Source organism: Colossoma macropomum, unplaced genomic scaffold, assembly GCF_904425465.1.
Source record: "Colossoma macropomum unplaced genomic scaffold, Colossoma_macropomum, whole genome shotgun sequence".
In the NCBI taxonomy this organism is placed as follows: domain Eukaryota; kingdom Metazoa; phylum Chordata; class Actinopteri; order Characiformes; family Serrasalmidae; genus Colossoma; species Colossoma macropomum.
Genome location: NW_023494784.1, coordinates 18040600 through 18058128, shown reverse-complemented (window position 1 = coordinate 18058128; position 17529 = coordinate 18040600). Strand labels below are relative to the sequence as shown.

Below are 17529 nucleotides of genomic sequence, written 5' to 3'. Positions count from 1 at the left end.
GTTGCTTTGGTGAGTTCAGATTTCTCTCACAGTGGAATCGTCCTGGAGGCATCTACAATAATCACAATGACAAACATGACTTACCAGAACTAGAATATTGAAGGCAAAAACAAAGACTGCACACTTTTTTTTGAAGCCTGAAAGTTTCATGGGGCAGTCGAGACACGGTCATCATTCTCTTACAGTCTGAGCATCTACACTACAGTGTCCAACAGCTGCAACAGAGACGTTACCCATGCATCTCCTGGACCTGTGAGCGATTCCCAAGAGCTCTCACGCTTTCCTTGGAACGTCTCCAGCCTGGAGTGGATACAGTACCTTCGAGGTTCTCTCATGATTGCGGTGTTGTTCGCCAGCGTCCAGAATTTTCCACATTTCGGTGATCAAAGTGATGGAATGCATTAGAAACTAATCAACTGGCAGAGACCAGGTCCAGGTGCAACACATGAGTGAAGGTTCTTTTCTTTGGGTGGCTGACATTTTATGTTGCTGGCGTGATCTCCATCCACTCCAGCTCTGTTAATGAATCGTGAAATAGTTTCTCTAATATGGACAGCAATAAAACACATATAAAAATGGAACAGTTTAAAGTCTTGGCCAGGTCCTCCTCCTCTGCGAACCCATTCAGTTGCATTCCTCGCAGCTGCACGCGAGGATGTAGCGGTAGGTAGCAGTTATTCGGGTCCCGCCAGAGCAGCGTAGGCGCACCGCTTTCAGTTTGGAGGTGTGCGGGCGGCAACAAAAGCATGTGCTTTTAAACGGCTGCTTGAGGACGGAGCTGAAGGAGATGAGAGGGTCTGAGCGGGAAGTGTGGCTGCAGTGACCCTCACAGCGAGCCAGGAGGACCATCTGTGGAGCAGAGGAGAACGCTGAATTACAGGATAATAAACTTGCATGCAATAAAAGCTACAGTATAAAATTTTACAGACCCGCATACCTGGAGAGAGGGCAACCTGTTTTGTGTTTACATGCAAAGAAAACCCAAACAAGTTAACACTTTACAAATGTTCATTTTAATGAGGCCACATCTACATGTTTACTGTATTTTAGTTTTTTTCCTGTACATTTTTGTCTGTATGTTTGTTTGTTGTCAACATAAATGTTTACATGACCATTTTTTCAACTTTATATGAAGGTTATAAAGCACTGCCTCATTCAAAAAACAGTCCAGGCTAAAACATATGGAGCAAACTGCTAAGTTCAAACTGAAATCTTCAGGAGTGTCAAATAAAGAACACATCTACTCCTTTCAGATGCTTGGAAAGCCGTAATGATCCATTTGCTTCCTGACAGCCGGGAACAGAACAACGTTTAATCATTTTCCCCCACATTTGTCTGCAGTAACAACACTCTTCAATGAACTGATGCACCTGAACTGATGTAGGCTGAATGGACATATCAACATTGTCCTATGTAACTTTTGATATAACTGTAAAACAAAATGGTCAATACCTGTTTTTTTGAAAGATAAAAAAGTTAGCAAGGTTATGCAAAAAAAAGCATATATATGCTGTATTTTAACACTACTATTGTTATTTCAAAGAAGTAGAATGTAAATTCACAGAAACAAATGATCACCTATATTTCACAGACATTTGCCTTTATTTTACAGGTTGTCACTGTGGTAAAATACTGCATGTTTAGTAGTTGAACTACTAAATGTTTCAGTAGTTGAACTAGTAAAACTGTTGGATTACAGTAAAAGGCAGTATTTGTAAGAAATTAAATCCCTGTAATTTTACAGATTTTTACCATTATTGAGAAAACATACTTTTATTGTTAAAAAACAGGTTTTGTCTCACACTTTTTGCATTTTTTACAGTGTCTGTTAATCTAATAAGATTTTATTCATAAGCAAATGTTTTCACAGTTGTGACATCACAACCATAGAGGATGAAAAAGTAGATGATTTAGCAGTTTATTGGCTGCATCGACTAGGGAGCAAGCAGTGCAGCAGTGTTCACATAGCACATCAAAAACCACATCGAACTGTGGGTGTTGGTTTAAGCTCACCCACACATTATGATATCTCAAAATGTGTGAGAAATCCAGGTTTAGACCTTTCAAACAACATAAACAGTATAAGGCGGGCTTATTGAGTCTACTTAAAGTCTACATAGCGGCCTGGAATGGGACAGTGTGAGCTGTGCGCTGTGCCTCGTTTGAACCTTCCCTCAGGACAGGGGTGAGATAAGCTACTACAGAGGGTACACAGCCGTGAACAAAGCATGGTTCTGTACTCTCTGCACGACCTTGCACCTGCACCGAGACGGGAGTGTGGCTGATCTCTCCCAGGGCCACGTGCTGAAGCTATACCACCAACTAGCTCTCCCACCCGCTCTCCCCCATTTGAGCAACATAATTCTGTGACATTGATTTGTGGACGTCAGTGTTAAAAATAGTAGAATCGCAAAGGTTTACATTCATCGTAGTACATTTATGGGGGTCAGTGCACCACCTGGGCTGCGTTATTAGCGTTGTGGTCGATAACAATCAAACCACCCACAGCAGTCCTTTGAAAGCCGCTGTCCTTCGCGAGAATTCTCTCATAATTAAAGGTTAATGAGTGATGTGATGATGTATTAAAACGGACTAGTCAGCTCGACCGAATGACTCACGCAGAGTGATGGACGCAAACATGACTCAGTCCACCAGTCTAGTGATTCTGAATAAAAGGTGACTAGCGCCAGGCTTCGAGCCTCACATTCCTGCCATGCTCCGTAAACGGACTCCCGTGTCATGGTGTCTGTCAGCTGTCTAGTGTCCGCCGAGTGTCACCCCCACCATCGGGGACAATAGCCTGTTTGAAGCCAAAAGCCTCCGGCAGAGCGTTGTGAGAAGTCAAGCTTGAGCCAACATTTATTAAGGGCCTCAGAGTACAAGTGCTGATCTAGGATCAGGTTCCATCTGTACATTTAACTACATTCATTATGCTGCAAATGACGAGAACAGATCCTAAATCAGCTTTGATAATATAGGCCCCAGGGCACTCCACAGAGAACAGCTGTTAGGAGTATGAAAGGTGGGATGATGTTATTACACATCACTTCTCTCCTCAACTGTGAACATTTACAAGTAACGATGGAAAAAAGTACTTAAGCCCTTTATCCAAGCTGAGGTAAAATATACTGAAATAATGGCCAGCACCTCGGTACTAAATGAATGCTCATATGTGCATTCCTTGCTTCTTTTTGCAGATAAAACCACACTGGCATTTTACTTGAAATTTTGAAAAAGCCAGATCTTTTCCAAGAGAAAATAACATACAATGTTGTGCAATAGAGACCACCCTTTATTCATTTCATTCCCAGTCAAAACAGCCATTAAAAACAAGTTATTCATTTTTCAGCATCAGGAAAAAGCAAAACACATATATGTAACAGAAAATTACACAGAACCCTCACCAATAAATATAATGTCACATTTTCAGTATTTTGTGTCCACACTTTGTCTTTATTACAGCTTCCCTTCTTTTCAGGAGACTTGCTCTTAGTTTGCAATGAAATTTGCCAGGATATTTTTCAACACCTTTAAAGTTCAGTCATAGAAGTTGGTTTGATTTTTTCTGTTTCTCACAGTCCAAGTAATCCAAACACATTCAGTGATGCTGAGCTCTGGACTCTGGGGTTTTCAGACCATTGTTCTGAGAACACTAACATCTTTTTTGTTTAGTTTACAAATTTTATTCTTATTTCTTTTTCTCAGGAACAGCCGTTTGGCAGCTACACATCCTTTCAGACTCATAGTGTTGAGTTGTCTTCTCACACTGGAAGGATGGACAGAAACACCTGTGGATTTTTTCAGATCTGAAGCAAAAGTGGAGTTTGATTTTCTCCTCTCTCTCATAGATGAAAGCGTTAAGTACTGTTTATCTAATGGTGACAGTTATGGTGGTCTACCAGGTCTTGCATGGTTGTTAGGAGTCCCATTTTCTCTGCATGTTTTAAGAATTTTTGAACTACAGTTTTTTTTCACTTTGATTTGATTTTTCTCTTTCTTATGCAAGTGGATTATCATTATCGAATATACTCGAAAAAAAAAAAACTACAAAATAAATAACTTGTACTTAATGTGTGTTTTGAGTGGAAATGAAATAAATTAAGGGTGGCCTCTGGCTTTTGGACAGTAATGGACTGTAATTTTTACTCCTTACATTTTTATCTGTACATATATATAATGCTTGTTACAGATTTCAAAGCTCATGAGATGTGAGTTCCCACATGTTTAATTTATTTCAAATGCATATCAGTGTAAGATGAAACTGTTTAGAACTAGACTAATTCATCTTTGTGCAAAGACTAGTACCACCCATTACTCACCACACTACACACAGAGTTTGCTGAAGATTTGATTCTTAATTTTGTGTATTTAACCATTTACTTTTTTATTTTTAAACTTTAATTCATACTTAATATGTATGTTGAAATGTATAATTTATATGTATGTTTAAATGCCTGTACTTTCTAACTTTCACTCAAGTATTTTTTGGCTCCATTCTTCCATGTTCAAATGAGTAAGAGTTTAACGCAGTATGCATACTTTCACTTACATACAGTTTCTTTGTAGTTACTAATGCATGCAGTAAGATGGCTCTGATAAGGGAATAATTAACTGTTCAAACTGTTCACTGCTGTTGCAACTTTTAGGTATTTTCATGTTTTAACCAGAGTATAACTTTGATGTGTTTCATTTCATAAACAATTTGATTACACTGTGAAAAAAGTCTGCAAACTAATCCTTAAAGCATTTAGCATCCCAGTCCAAATTGTTCCACATAGTTTATTATTAATTTGAAAAGAATGTGCAGTGAAATTAATGTGATTGTTCCGTTTGATGTTAACAAAAATCTGGCCCTTTCTAAAAGAGTCATAGATTAGAAAACATGTGGAGCAAGAAAGTGCTTTTTCCTTCTCAAAATATAGAGAGAAATGAAAAGTCCCAAAATAAATACTCATAAAAAAGTATGTGTGTTCCAAGGAACATTTACATGCAGCAGTTGAATAGATGTACTTTGTTAGTGCACTACTGAATGCAGCTGACAGATATGGGGGCCGTGGGAGGTGCTTTTGAGGCGTGTGGCCAGCGGAAGATGGAGATGGAAGAGAACAGGGCCAGGTGACAACAGCTGGGCAGCAGATGTAGGTTCTCCAGCACCCACTTTCCGTTCTCTGTATTTATAGCAAGAGTGATTGCGCAGGTGGATCCTATGCAGCACTGCTGAAATTTGCAATGGAAGCCACAGTCATGCCCATAGCTGATGCAGTGCGTAATAGGCTGCTTTAAAGCTGTGACTAAGTCAAGCTTGATCCCTCAAGCTCATAAAAATAAAGGTTCCTAAACTCGCTTACACGTACGGTTCTAGTGAAAAACGTACATTATGTGATGATTCTTCAAACTTAAAAAGGTTCTTCACACTTGCACATCTCATTTACAACAGTTCTCTAGAGAACCATCCATTGAAAGGTTCTTTAGGGAGTCACAAGTGGCTCTTCTGTGGCATTGCTCCAATGAACACTTTCTGCACCTTAATTTTTAAGAGTGCAGGACATGGGGCCTGTGACCTCGGGTGTCAAATAATAAACCTTTTGAGGGATTGTAAAACGCTCTGGGATGGGGGGTCTGGTACTCGATATGACCTGTTCTGGCCATAAACCTTCCCTTCACCTACAGTTCACAGAAGGCAAAAAGGCCTGCAAGTTCATGCCCCAGCTGAATGAGGGATAAGCGAAAGCCGTTTAGAGCTGTAACTGTCACAATTAGTTTCAGCACAGCTCTCAAATGGTCTCACGGGACCAGCTGCCCTGTTTGAATGCCTGAGCGCGGGAGTCATTTATAACCCAGCACGGACGTCTACCTGTCCTCAGTGCACTGCGTGTCATATCAGCATAGCTCTGTTTGTCTCGTAATTGAAACAGATATGGCAGCAGCGCAGCATGCGTAATCCTCGAGGAACGGAATGGAACTATTTAGTGATATCATAGGTTTCTGCCAACCCCCCATCAGTTTATAGAACGCTGGAAAAAAGTCTGCCTTTGTGAAGCTCCTCTATCTGCTGACACGTCTCAGCTGGGCTTATAAGAGTTCGAGCCTGGGACGAGCAGAAGCACAGCTGTCATGCTAAAGCTAGAGCTTGGACTGTCCCCGCAGTCCCTGAGACCACAGGTGAACCAGAGTCTACTCGTCTGGCTCGGTAAGTCTGGCAGAGGTAGGCTGCTGCACGCTGTTGTTTGGATGACAAAAGAAATGATTCAGCCACAGCTCTATGCAGTGCTCTGGACCCGTGCCATCGTGCAGACATTTTATGCACCCTGTGGGGGCTTATTTCTGGCTAGGCTCTGGGCCTCACAGGCTGCCTGAATGCAGCGTTCCCTGCCAAGGTGTCAAAGTAACCACGGTAGAGTTCACGAGAAAAGAGCACGAGGGCATGTTGACCATAGTATCTGATTTAATAAACGAAATGGACTCGATTCCTCGACTGCGGATTCTAATTAGGATGAGATCCTCGGGGTTGATATTTGAATATAAAACCTTTCCCGGTGCCTGGAGACTCGCTGTGTTTCCTTAAACGTCTTGTTAGCAGGAACAGTGTGGGTGTAGAGAGCGGATTGCATTACAGCAGGGTCTAACCAGTGGGACCATTACTGGAACTCAATAAGCAACAAAGGAGCTTTAGGTTAACCTGCTCTTGATCAGCATGTGCCTCTTGGTTGGATGCTAATAGGCAAAATGCACCAGTGTGAAAGAGAGAAAGGGTCACCTCTATCCTGGCATGAATGCCAGAACAGATTCCCAAGCGGCACTTACTAAAATGGTCTCCTATTCTTTATCACCCCTTTCCCACATGGTCACTGTGGGTATCTCCTGAATGTATCTACATTCACTCAAAACAGAAACAGGTTCAACTAGAAGCTCGTACCTTGGAATTGCATTTGTAGATGGGATGCGTGATGGTCTCGACGAAATGGTGTCTCATACACCTGTCTGGATCCGTGTCTCCAAGGTGTCCACTCTCAGCCTTACAGGTAACTCCTTGCAGAATGTTCAGCAGTGGACACGTGACCAGTAGCAGAACAATCCCGGGCTGGCTTAGTGGGCCCGTGCTCTTCATACTGGCCCCTTGGTGCGAATGCAAAAGCCCCAGCAGAAAAACAGAGACAAATAATGCCTATCCTACTATAGAGGAAAGTGCCCAGGTTCTGGTACCACGCTGGTCAAGCGGAATGTGTGGTGGCTTTGCCATCTCCTGTACCTTCTGCCTGTGTGGTCCTTTCTGCAGGTAAAGAAAAAGAAGAAGGAGTTAGTCTACCATGGTGCAAGTTACAGAAACGCTCTTCCAGCCGAGGAAAGAATATCAGGTAATGTCTTGTCTATCAGGTTAGTGGTTCAGAGCCCTGGGGCTGTTTAAGGTATTGCTGGAGCCCTTGGGCAGGTGAAGCAAGGTGCCTCTGAGAAATTGCTGACGATAGATGGCCTGAGACAAAGCGTCTGCTGCCGTTTGCTTAAGGCGACTGCTCCAGGGCTGTGTTGCGTGAGGCATGCTGGCAGCCGTTCTGCTGTTATTCTAACAATCCTAATGCAGACCAAAAAAATCTATGTTTTATTACACAAAGGAGAAACTTAATCCATTAATAAACAGCCTGGAGCAAATCATTTCCCCAGGAATGAATTTTTCATGAGAAGAAATAGGTCTCTGAACAAGTTCTCACATGACAACAAGTCAACTGCCAGCCCCGAGCATAAGCATATATATATATATATATGTACATGCTTTGCGTTTTTCAGGGTCTGTGGACTTTATTGTCCTCTTGACAATGGTATTCATTTGTGAAGATCATTTTGTGTGTGGCAGTTCAATTCCCCAAGCCACAACTGCTAATAAGCTTTGTGCAGTGCTGGGAAAAAAGGCTAGCAAAGTACTTTCTCTCTCCAGACTCTAAAGGGAACGGAAACCTAGAGCTGGGATCAGGCCCTTTCATAAAGAGGAAATTATCATTCATATAAAAAAAACTACACCAATTATGTCAAAAAACCGTCTGTACCATTTTTCCTCCTTCGTTTTTCGGCACGAAATCTTTCACCGGTACCCTAATTTGCCTTGAAATCGCAAACACGTCAAGTTAATTTAACAACGTACTCTTGTGTTTTTCTTTCTGGAGCGAATCATTTAACTTGAACATTCCTTTGTGCAAGAAATTAAAGTATCGATTTGCCTGTTCAAATAAATACTTTCTGAAATGTTTAATGGCTCCAGGGAGTTTGCAGCATTTACACAACCAGACACCGCCATCTGTTCTCAACCAGGGATGCACCTCACTCTCCTCTACATCATTTGTTTAATATCAACATATGAGACATACCGGGAATTATAATGGTGATCATCATCATCGCCGTTGCGCCCAGACATGACTGTTGAGATTCAGAAGTGCAAGAAAAAGGGCTGCTTTGTTCGTCGCCTGATCCATGCTCATAATAACCAGGCCGAACAATGCAGTGGGAGACATCCCTGTTTACAAGGTGACTACAGAGTCCAACAGAGTTTGCAAAAGCAAGTGAATGACCTCATCATACAGCCATGCACAGCAGCCAGTCTGTGGGGTTTCCAGTGTTGGAGAGTTGTTGGGGTGTCGACACCCGCCCATGCAGCCACTCCCCCCCTGCAGGGAGCCACCCTGGGACAGGGAGGCAGTTAGGTAGGGCACCGCTGCAGCCTCAACACCTGCTGAGATCCACAGATTTATAGAGCCCAGTGTGTCCACAAAAAGCAGCTGGAAGTTCCGATCCCCTCCATCTGACACAACAACACATACTGCCTATGTCCACCTCCACCCTTTCTCTCTCCCAGCACAGTTATTTCCCACTCTGACTTTTGCGAACATACATATATTTTTTGTGACTTCCTATCAGAGAGAGGTTTTTGGCCTAGCGTTTTGTTGGTTGGTTTCCATTTTGCTGCTTTAGTCATAATGTGCTCAAATGTTTCCTTTAATTAGTCCTTAAATTAAATCCGCAGCCAGAGCCAAAAGGTCTGTGGATAAATAAAATCATTTCATCACGGATATTGCAGGAGTACAGAAGTGCTGGTGGAACTAAAAAGAAAGCACAACCCAAATATTTTTCACACTTTATCATGCTAATGGCCTTGTTGGCAGTAGGTTTGACTGTAAAAACTGATTAATTGAATTTATGTTTTCAAGTAAATCTCTGGTTAAAAAAACACAATAGGATCCATTATTTGCACTGGGCTTTTTTTTTTACGTGTACCTGGTCAAGTGCCTCGTTTCAAAACATGTGCTAACTATTGTACTGAAAAAGCAATAAACATTCAAAAACAAGGCAGGAGCCAGAAGTGCATGAGACACTCCAGAAGTGTTGTTTGGTGTTCCCAGGCAAAGACCATTCACTCAGAGACTTTGCCCCAAAAACTCAGGGAGACCTGGCCAGGCATGATGCCAGGGAGTGGACCCCCGGCCTGAACTGTCCCCAGGCACGGCCCTGTAAAAACACAGCATGGCTCTTTTTGATCAAGGTGGTACAGGCTTGGTGAGGGGCCTCAGCATCTGCGCCATTAGAACTGTGAAATTCCTGACATTCACACTCAGCCACAGGTTTGGAGCCATGCAGCATAACTCTTCAGCCTCAATCTCACAATTAAAAACCACATTCCACTTTATTTGGGGAATAAAAAAAACGTGTTTACTGACCTTAGCCAAGTCTGGACATCATCACATGTGATACCGTGGTTTCTCTCCAAACCCCCCCACGCCCCTCCCCCCACACACACACACATACTTTAGAGGAACTCAAGGGACCTCAGGTAGTCTATTGCTATCAGAGCATGTTGTCCTGTCTCTGGCTCTCATCGCTGCTCTCCTTCTTGCATAAGCTGAAGCACAGACTGTCATTTTGAAAGGGATTTTCAGACTGAAACATGCCTCAAGCTATGAGAGGGGTTGTTTAAGGTGCAGACAAACTGTGGAATCCACATTATTAGCCGTGATTGCCACGGCATTGCCGGTTAGAAATCATTTATTTCTGTTTGAAGCAGATTTTCCAGGTAATCCAGGACTTAAGTCTCAAAGTTGCCTCCAAGCCTACCTAGGTGGGTCCAATCATCCTAAATTCCTTTCTTCTAGATTGTAATTGTTTGCAGTAGGGATGCACTGATATGGGAATTATGGACCGACATTGAATATTTTTCATGGACGTATCTGCCAATATCTATACATATAGAAGTTACCATATAGAGGTGACCATATGTCCTCTTTTTCCAGGACGTCCTTTTTTAGACCAAAAAATGCATTTCTAAATTGCCCAAAATGTCCTGGATATGGCTTTACTTTCATGTTGACATTTGCTTTCTACAGCCTGCCCTGCTGTAATAAATGACAATACATGACAATGAATATGTCATCAAATAGTCAAACATCTGTCCAATGTTGATAGTCTTTTTAAAGCTGATAATGATGTGAATCTGAGATCATTGTGCATCCTTTGTTTGTGAAACACTTGTTGATTGCAAACTGGAAACTTCTGTACATAAAACTGCTGACACTGTTCAGAGCTGGAATGCTTTGTTTGATCACTGCGGCTGAAATATCAACCCTTTTGAAAGTAAAGTAAGCCTTCAACTGGGTTCACAGTTGCTGTGTGGGCCGTGCATGTGGTTAACCGTTGCCATTCTAGTTGCTACAAGCAGCCCCGTCTTCTATGTCAAACCCCTGTCCTCTTATGCTCACACATTACGTCATTGTTTGGTGCTCATTTGCGCTCCATTGTTTCACCAGCTTTTAATAAACCAAAGGGCAGATTCCTGTGGGGGCCAAATAGCCTCCCCTCCTCGTTCTCCCCCTGGAACCCATCTGCACCCAAGCAGCATGCCAGTCCTGAGCAGGGGGACTGCCACCATGCTTTGATGCCACCAACCCGCGCCTCCCTTACACCACGGCTAAGCCCCACACTAAATATATCCCCCGCGATAAAGATAAGACAAACAGTGCGGATTTGAGCGCGGCCTACGACCAATGGCAGCAGACCCTGTGAGCCCACGTTAAGCTAATGTTAGCATTACAATTTAGGCTTCATAGAACAGAGCACGTTCTAAGAAGACAGTAAAGCATAAAAGGCCCTGGGTATGCTGCACAGTCCCAAGGCACGTGTTTGGCAATTAGGACACTTACTGAGACATCCTCTTAACCTTCCCCGTCTAATTTGACTACTCTCTTTACTTTCTGGAAGCAGCCCAGGACATTCCTTCATCTTTTTTTCAAGAAGTAGCATAGAAAAAGTACTGATTATGAGCAACCTACCATGACCACACACACACTGGTGGTAGGTTTTGTCTTAAAATGAGTGAGGCAAGGCATGTGATGCTTCTCCTACACCTCATCCTCCAACTCTATAATAAACAATCCAAGGGCTCATTTGGTGGCATGGCAGGATCCGATGACTGAAGCAGCAGGTCTAGTGTGGAATTAAGCCATGAATGCTCAGTCAGTGAATGCGCTGTCTACGACGACTCGTCTCGGCAGGCGACCCACCACAGAACACACTGCGCCTCTCATTGGACGCACATACCATGAACCTGCCTCGGGCTCAATGCCTGACTCGCTCAGTTCACTAATGACTTGCTGTGTGCAAAATTACTGTCTGCCTGCACTCACGTCAAAGGTGTTTATGCAGATTGAGCAACACTGCTTTATCAAAACCACAGGGCTTTTGACTAAATGCACTGAGAAAAGAAGTGCTTGGAATGTCCTTGATTCAAAGTATCACATGTTACAGTACGATAACACAGTTATTCACAGAAGTAAGTGAAACAAAAGACAGTGATGTTTCATTGCGGTAGGCCCAGTGTGCACATTTGAATCAAGCACATTGAAAGCACTATTATTTATAGTATGACACTGATCATCATGCTTTGGAGGCAGCATTGCAACAACAGTATGTACAACTTCCTCAGGTAATTAGAACAATATGTTACACAACAGATCCATTCTGAAGATCTTCAGTATTTGTCAGTACCAATTGCTGGATATAGGCTGAAACATGAAGCCTAAAGACCAGTAGTTTGCAGCGATTAACCTGGCAGCTCATGCAGAAGCCCTGGGTCACCTTTAGATCCAAGCAGTGGTCTTACCTTCTTTCCAGCTCCTTCCAGCTCTCAATATCCAGCTTCAGCTGCACCTCGCCAGACTGAATTGCTTTTAAACCCCCTTCTCTCACTCTCCCTCGCTCTCTCTCCTTTCTTTCCTCCCTCGTTCCCTCACTCTCCCTCTCACGCTCACTGATTGTGTGAGCTCTGACTCCCTCTCTCTCCCTCTCTCTGTCTCTCTCTCACTCTGCTCCCCCTCCCCTCCTCCGCTTCTGACATTCACACCCCTCATTTTTTTTTATAGAGGAATCAGAAGGAAAAAGGGAAAGGACAGATGATGCACGTCTCAGGATGGTTGTCAGATGTGGAACGTGACACAGCAGTCATATATCACCTCCCAAACACACACACACACACACACACACACACGCACACACACCCTCCAGCTGACACACCGACACGCTCTCGCAAAGCAAATGGGGATTCCAGCCATGGAATGGTTGTAGAATCAGAGAGCAGAGCAAAAGCCCGGCCCTTTTTTACGAGCTTTGGGTTATAAAACTGTTAGCAGAATTAGTTTACTTAAAAACAACTGGTCCCTCAGCCGTATAACCGCAGTGGCTGCAGTCCCCGAGCCCGCAGAAGGGTCACCGTGGGGTTCAGGAGGTGCTTCTCAATTTAATTCAGACCATGTCAGGGTGGAGGGAAAATTTCAGCTTCCCTCTTCTCCTTCTAACACAAAACAAGTGGAGCAAGCATCAAGTGCATTTAATTAACAGCAGGGTTTAAAGGATACTGAAGGTCCACTGCATCAGGCATAACAATGAAGGGCCATGTCTGCTTGCTTTTTAAAGTCTGAGAGGTTCTTGGAGGTTCTTTAGTAAAGAGAATGGTTATATATAGAAATATGACAACTCCAGGAACCATCTGAATGGGTCAGGCTCTTTTAAGGTTAAAAAAGTGTGCCAGTCTAATTATGCTGCTGTTGCCTCCATGAGGTTATGATGGAGAGTTATTATAGTCTCTGTTGCATCTATTATTATTTTAGAATCTCATAATGGGGAACTTGTAGTGTATCCAGTACTGTGCAAATGTCAGAGACCACCCAGTCGAATTAGCCAAGTTATTCAGTTTTCAGCATTAGGCAAAAAAGGAAAATACATATTTAACAGGGCAGCCTTAAAACCTAAATGTAATAGTATTTTTGTATTTGGTGTGTTCAAGCTTTGCCTTTGTTACAACTTCTATCTTTTTCAGGAGACTTGCTTTCAGTTTTTCAATTAAATCTGCAGGAATATTTTTTTCCACACCTCCAAAGTTTAGTCTTAGACATTGGCTGGCATTTTCTGCTTCTCACAATCCAAGTATTCTCAAACACATTCAGTGATGTTGAGGTCTGGGGTGGTCATTGTTCTGAGAACACCAGCAGCTTCTTTGTTTAATTTTACTTTCTCAGTAACAGCTTCTTGACAGCTACACATGCTTTCAGATTCATAGTGTTGAGTTGTCTTCTCACAGTGGAAGGATGGACAGAATCACCTGTGGATTTTTTCAGATCTGAAGCAAAAGTGGAGCTTGATTTTCTCCTCTCTCTCAAAGATAAAGTTTTGGTGGTCTACCAGGTCTTGCATGGTTGCTGTGAGTCCCATTTTCTCTGTATGTTAATAATTTTTTGAACTCCAGTTTTAGAAACCTCTGGGTTTTTTTACTTTCCCCTTTCTTATGAAAGTGGATGATCTTATTTCTTATTATCTTATTTTAAATCCTCACAAATCCTCCTAAAAAATGAATAGCTTGTATTAAATTGTCAGTTTTGAACCTAGTAACCTAGTCTCTGGCATTTTCACAGTACTGTAGTTCTTTAAAAAAAAAATTTAAAAATAAAGTGTAACAAGAAAAGACATGGACCAACATATGAATACTAAAGAAGAGGAGAGATTTCACATTTTTGTATAACCAATAATTCTCTCTGGAATGCCTTACTGGAATGACACGAGGGACAAAAAAGACAGCCTTATAATTAAGATTTTACAAAGAAGGCATAATTGTTGTTTTACATCTCAGACACAGGCAGCATTTGGTAGGATTTTTGGATTTGTTTTCAACTATGATTTTGTCTACATGTTTTCCAATTTAAGATGTCAGTAGTGAGGGGAAAAGGGAGTCATATTAAATTACCACAAATATTGGCACCAGAGGGGAGTGCGTAATCTTTGAATTGAGGTGTGGACTGAATCCAAAAGTGAACTGAGACTCTGTAAGACAAAAATATCTGATAATCAGATTCTTCCCACTTCAGAGGCTGGCTTTTTTTTTCAGGCATTCTTTCAGCAGTTTTCTTTCAGCTATGTGAGGGAAGAAAACTAAACTATAAAAGACCAACTATTCCATCTCGGACCCCAAAAATGTTTAAATATAGACTTGTAAGGGATATGCAAGGATAATGTTCAGCTAAACAAAAATGCTGTGTAGCCCAAGTTGAAATAATCAGTGATTGTTCAGAAACTGGTTTAAAAACTTGAAACCTCAGGGGAAATTAAGGGTGAGCTAGCCTAACTAAGTAGGGCTTAAGAGGTCAAAAGTGTATGAAGCACAATTACCTGCCAGGGTTTCTTTGAACTCTCACCTCCCATCCTCTCACTTTCTAACAGGACGATTTACAATCAGCAGCATAGAGACACTAGCAACACTCTCTATTCAGACCATACAATCACACAACTGCTCCCCATTTTCCAAACATTGTGTCTTATTATACTTCATAAGATTGAGCCATTAAATGGGCAAAGTATTCATAAAACTAATCTCCACAAAATAACTCCCACTGTGGTGTGGTTAAGACACTGTCTCCTTTCATGGAGAATGGGGCTGACACAATATTTCAACAGCTCCTCACTCACTGAGCATCACTGTAAAATGGTTTTTGCAGAGGCTTCCTCACAAAGTTGTCTTTCTCCAGCAGAATCCCTTCTATGAAACACGTAGGTGGAGTTCTTAGACTGAGTTGCAGCATAGACCACAACTTTCTCATGGATGTGAAAACTGGTCCTTACCCTATACATTCAAGACTTGGAGCTGGAGAAGTTCAGCTGGTCCATATTTACTTCAGAAAGCTGTCCGATCTGTGGTGGCAGATGCATTTGTAGATTGTGGGGGAACTCTAGAACATGCTGAACATTACACTGCTATCAGAACCTTGTTACAAATGCTAAATCCGAGCAGAAGTAATTTAGGAAAGTGAGAGAAGACAAAGCAACTTGTGAGGCTGTCTGAGGTTAAGTCAGGTGGGTGACCATGTCAGGTTCAGCCATACATCTTACCCCCAGACCTCCTAGCTCTGCCTTTGATGAAAGAGATAAACCCATCTGCAGTATTGCCTTCTATCGGTTGAAGCTAGCTTTCATGTTCCTCTAACCCGCAACAGAAGGGGGCCTTTGAGGTTTTGCCTAGCCAGTTTCCCAGGTGAAGAACAGCACAGGCAAATTGAGACTGATGGGCTCAAGTCACATTCTGTCTTCATTTGAGTGATCAGTTTCAAGCCTCGTTTCAAAAAGGAAAGGTCTTTTAATTTTCTGTGATTTATATGCAAACAGTGAATGCAGAAAAAAAAAGCCTCGACGTCTTCCAGAATGACCTCCGTCGGGAATGCCAAGTTGCATGAAAGTGGTCCCACCGCTCTAATTTACAGCCAGTATAGAATAACGTTTCTTCAATTTACCATCTAAAATAATGTTCAGGTTGCTTCCAGCCAAAGACAACCGCTCATTGATGAGTGTACCAGGTATGGAAGGAGAGCGCCAGGAAACACATCTCTCAGAACAAGTGCTCCTACTATTTCACAGAGAAAATAAATGCACATGTGAACACCAGGTCTGAAGTGGTGCAAATTCAGACTGTATTAAGGAGGGATGCACCGATACAACTTGTTCCTTTTTTGATACTGATACCTGATTGTTAAGTATCTGTTGATCCCAAGAACCGATACCAGTACTAACTCTATCTAACCTAACTACTCGATAGCTGCCTATAAATACTGAAATTTATAACATTTAAATATTTCATTTTGGTAAAAGTAGTGTTCTGTGTCACAAACGATGCAAAAGTTTTTAAAAAGTTTGTTTGAGCCATTTAGAGGTGGACTTGTGCTTTGGATCATTGTCCTGCTTCATAATCCAACTGCGCTCAAGCTTTACATCACAAACTGAAGTGTACTGAACTGAACTGAACTGAAAAATTCTGATAGAAGAATGTCCACTTTTCTGATAAAGAGCAGAATTCATGGTTCTATCAATTATGACAAGTTGTCCAGGTCCTGCAGAAGCAAAGCAGCCCCAGACCATCACACTACCACCACCATGTTTAACCGTTGGTATAATGCTCTTATGGTGGAATGCTGTGTTAGCTTAACACCAGATGTAATGAAACCCATGTGTTCCGAAAAGGTCTACATTTGACTCATCAGTCCACAGAATACTATCCCAAAAGTCTTGAGGGTCATCTAGATGTTTTTGGCACATGTGAAATGAGCCTTTGTGTTCTTTTTGCCTTTCTTACTGTGGAATCATGTACATTGACCTCGGCCACTCCTGAGAAGGTTCACCACTGTTCCAAATTTTCTCTATTTGTGGATAATAATGGCTCTCACTGTGGTTCACTGGAGTCCCAGAGCCTTAGCAATGGCTTTGTAACCTTTTCCAGACTGGTACACTCTTAAAAATATGGTTCTTCAAGGGTTCTCTAGTCAAAAAAAGGTTCTATATAGTACCATGAACACTCAAAGAAACCTTTACATTATGAACGGGTTCTTCAGACTCATGAAGAATGTGCTGCAGATGGTTCTATATAGAACCTTTTTGAAAAGAGTTCTTTATAGCACCAAAAAAGGGTTCCACTATTGTTACAAGCCAAAGAACCATTTGGTACTATACAACACCCTTTTTGCTAAATGCGTAGGTTTCAGTGTCTTTGTTCCGCATCTGTATTTGAATCTCGCATCTGTATTTGAATCAGAACGTGGCATCATGTACTGTTTTTGAGATCTTCTAGGCTGATTCACATTGCCTGACAGGTTCTTTTTAAGTGATGTTTAGATTTAACAGGTCTCGCGGTAATCATGCCTGGGTGTGGCTAGTGACATTGAACCCAATAGTAAATTGAATTTCTATATACATATATATCTATATAGGTATCAATATATGTCACAAATTCTAGTTATTTGCATGTAACATACTGCAAAAAATATTGAAAATGTGTATTTATTCTTACTTAGACAATGGACAAAATATCATTTGATATAATCTGATTCCTGCTCCAGGTCACAAGACCACAGCACTGTCTGATGTAGCTGACCGACAAAGGTGCACTGCAGGCAGGGTTAGTGGACACAGAAGCAGCTAGAGCTGCTCTACTATGCTAAAGGCTAATCCTAGGCTAAAGGCTGT

At 42.0% G+C, this 17529-nt stretch overlaps 1 protein-coding gene across 1 annotated transcript; it reads right to left on the bottom strand.

Moving 5' to 3' along the window:
* Nucleotides 1–609: 609 nt before the first annotated feature.
* LOC118817459 (norrin cystine knot growth factor NDP) lies at nt 610–12413 on the bottom strand. The gene is made up of 3 exons (XM_036584208.1): nt 12137–12413; nt 6917–7270; nt 610–849 (listed from the first exon to the last, which is right to left on the bottom strand). Exons 2-3 carry the CDS (start codon nt 7106–7108, stop codon nt 625–627), a joined length of 417 nt encoding a protein of 138 aa, XP_036440101.1. The 5' UTR covers nt 7109–7270; nt 12137–12413; the 3' UTR covers nt 610–624.
* Between the last annotated feature and the right edge of the window lie 5116 nt (nt 12414–17529).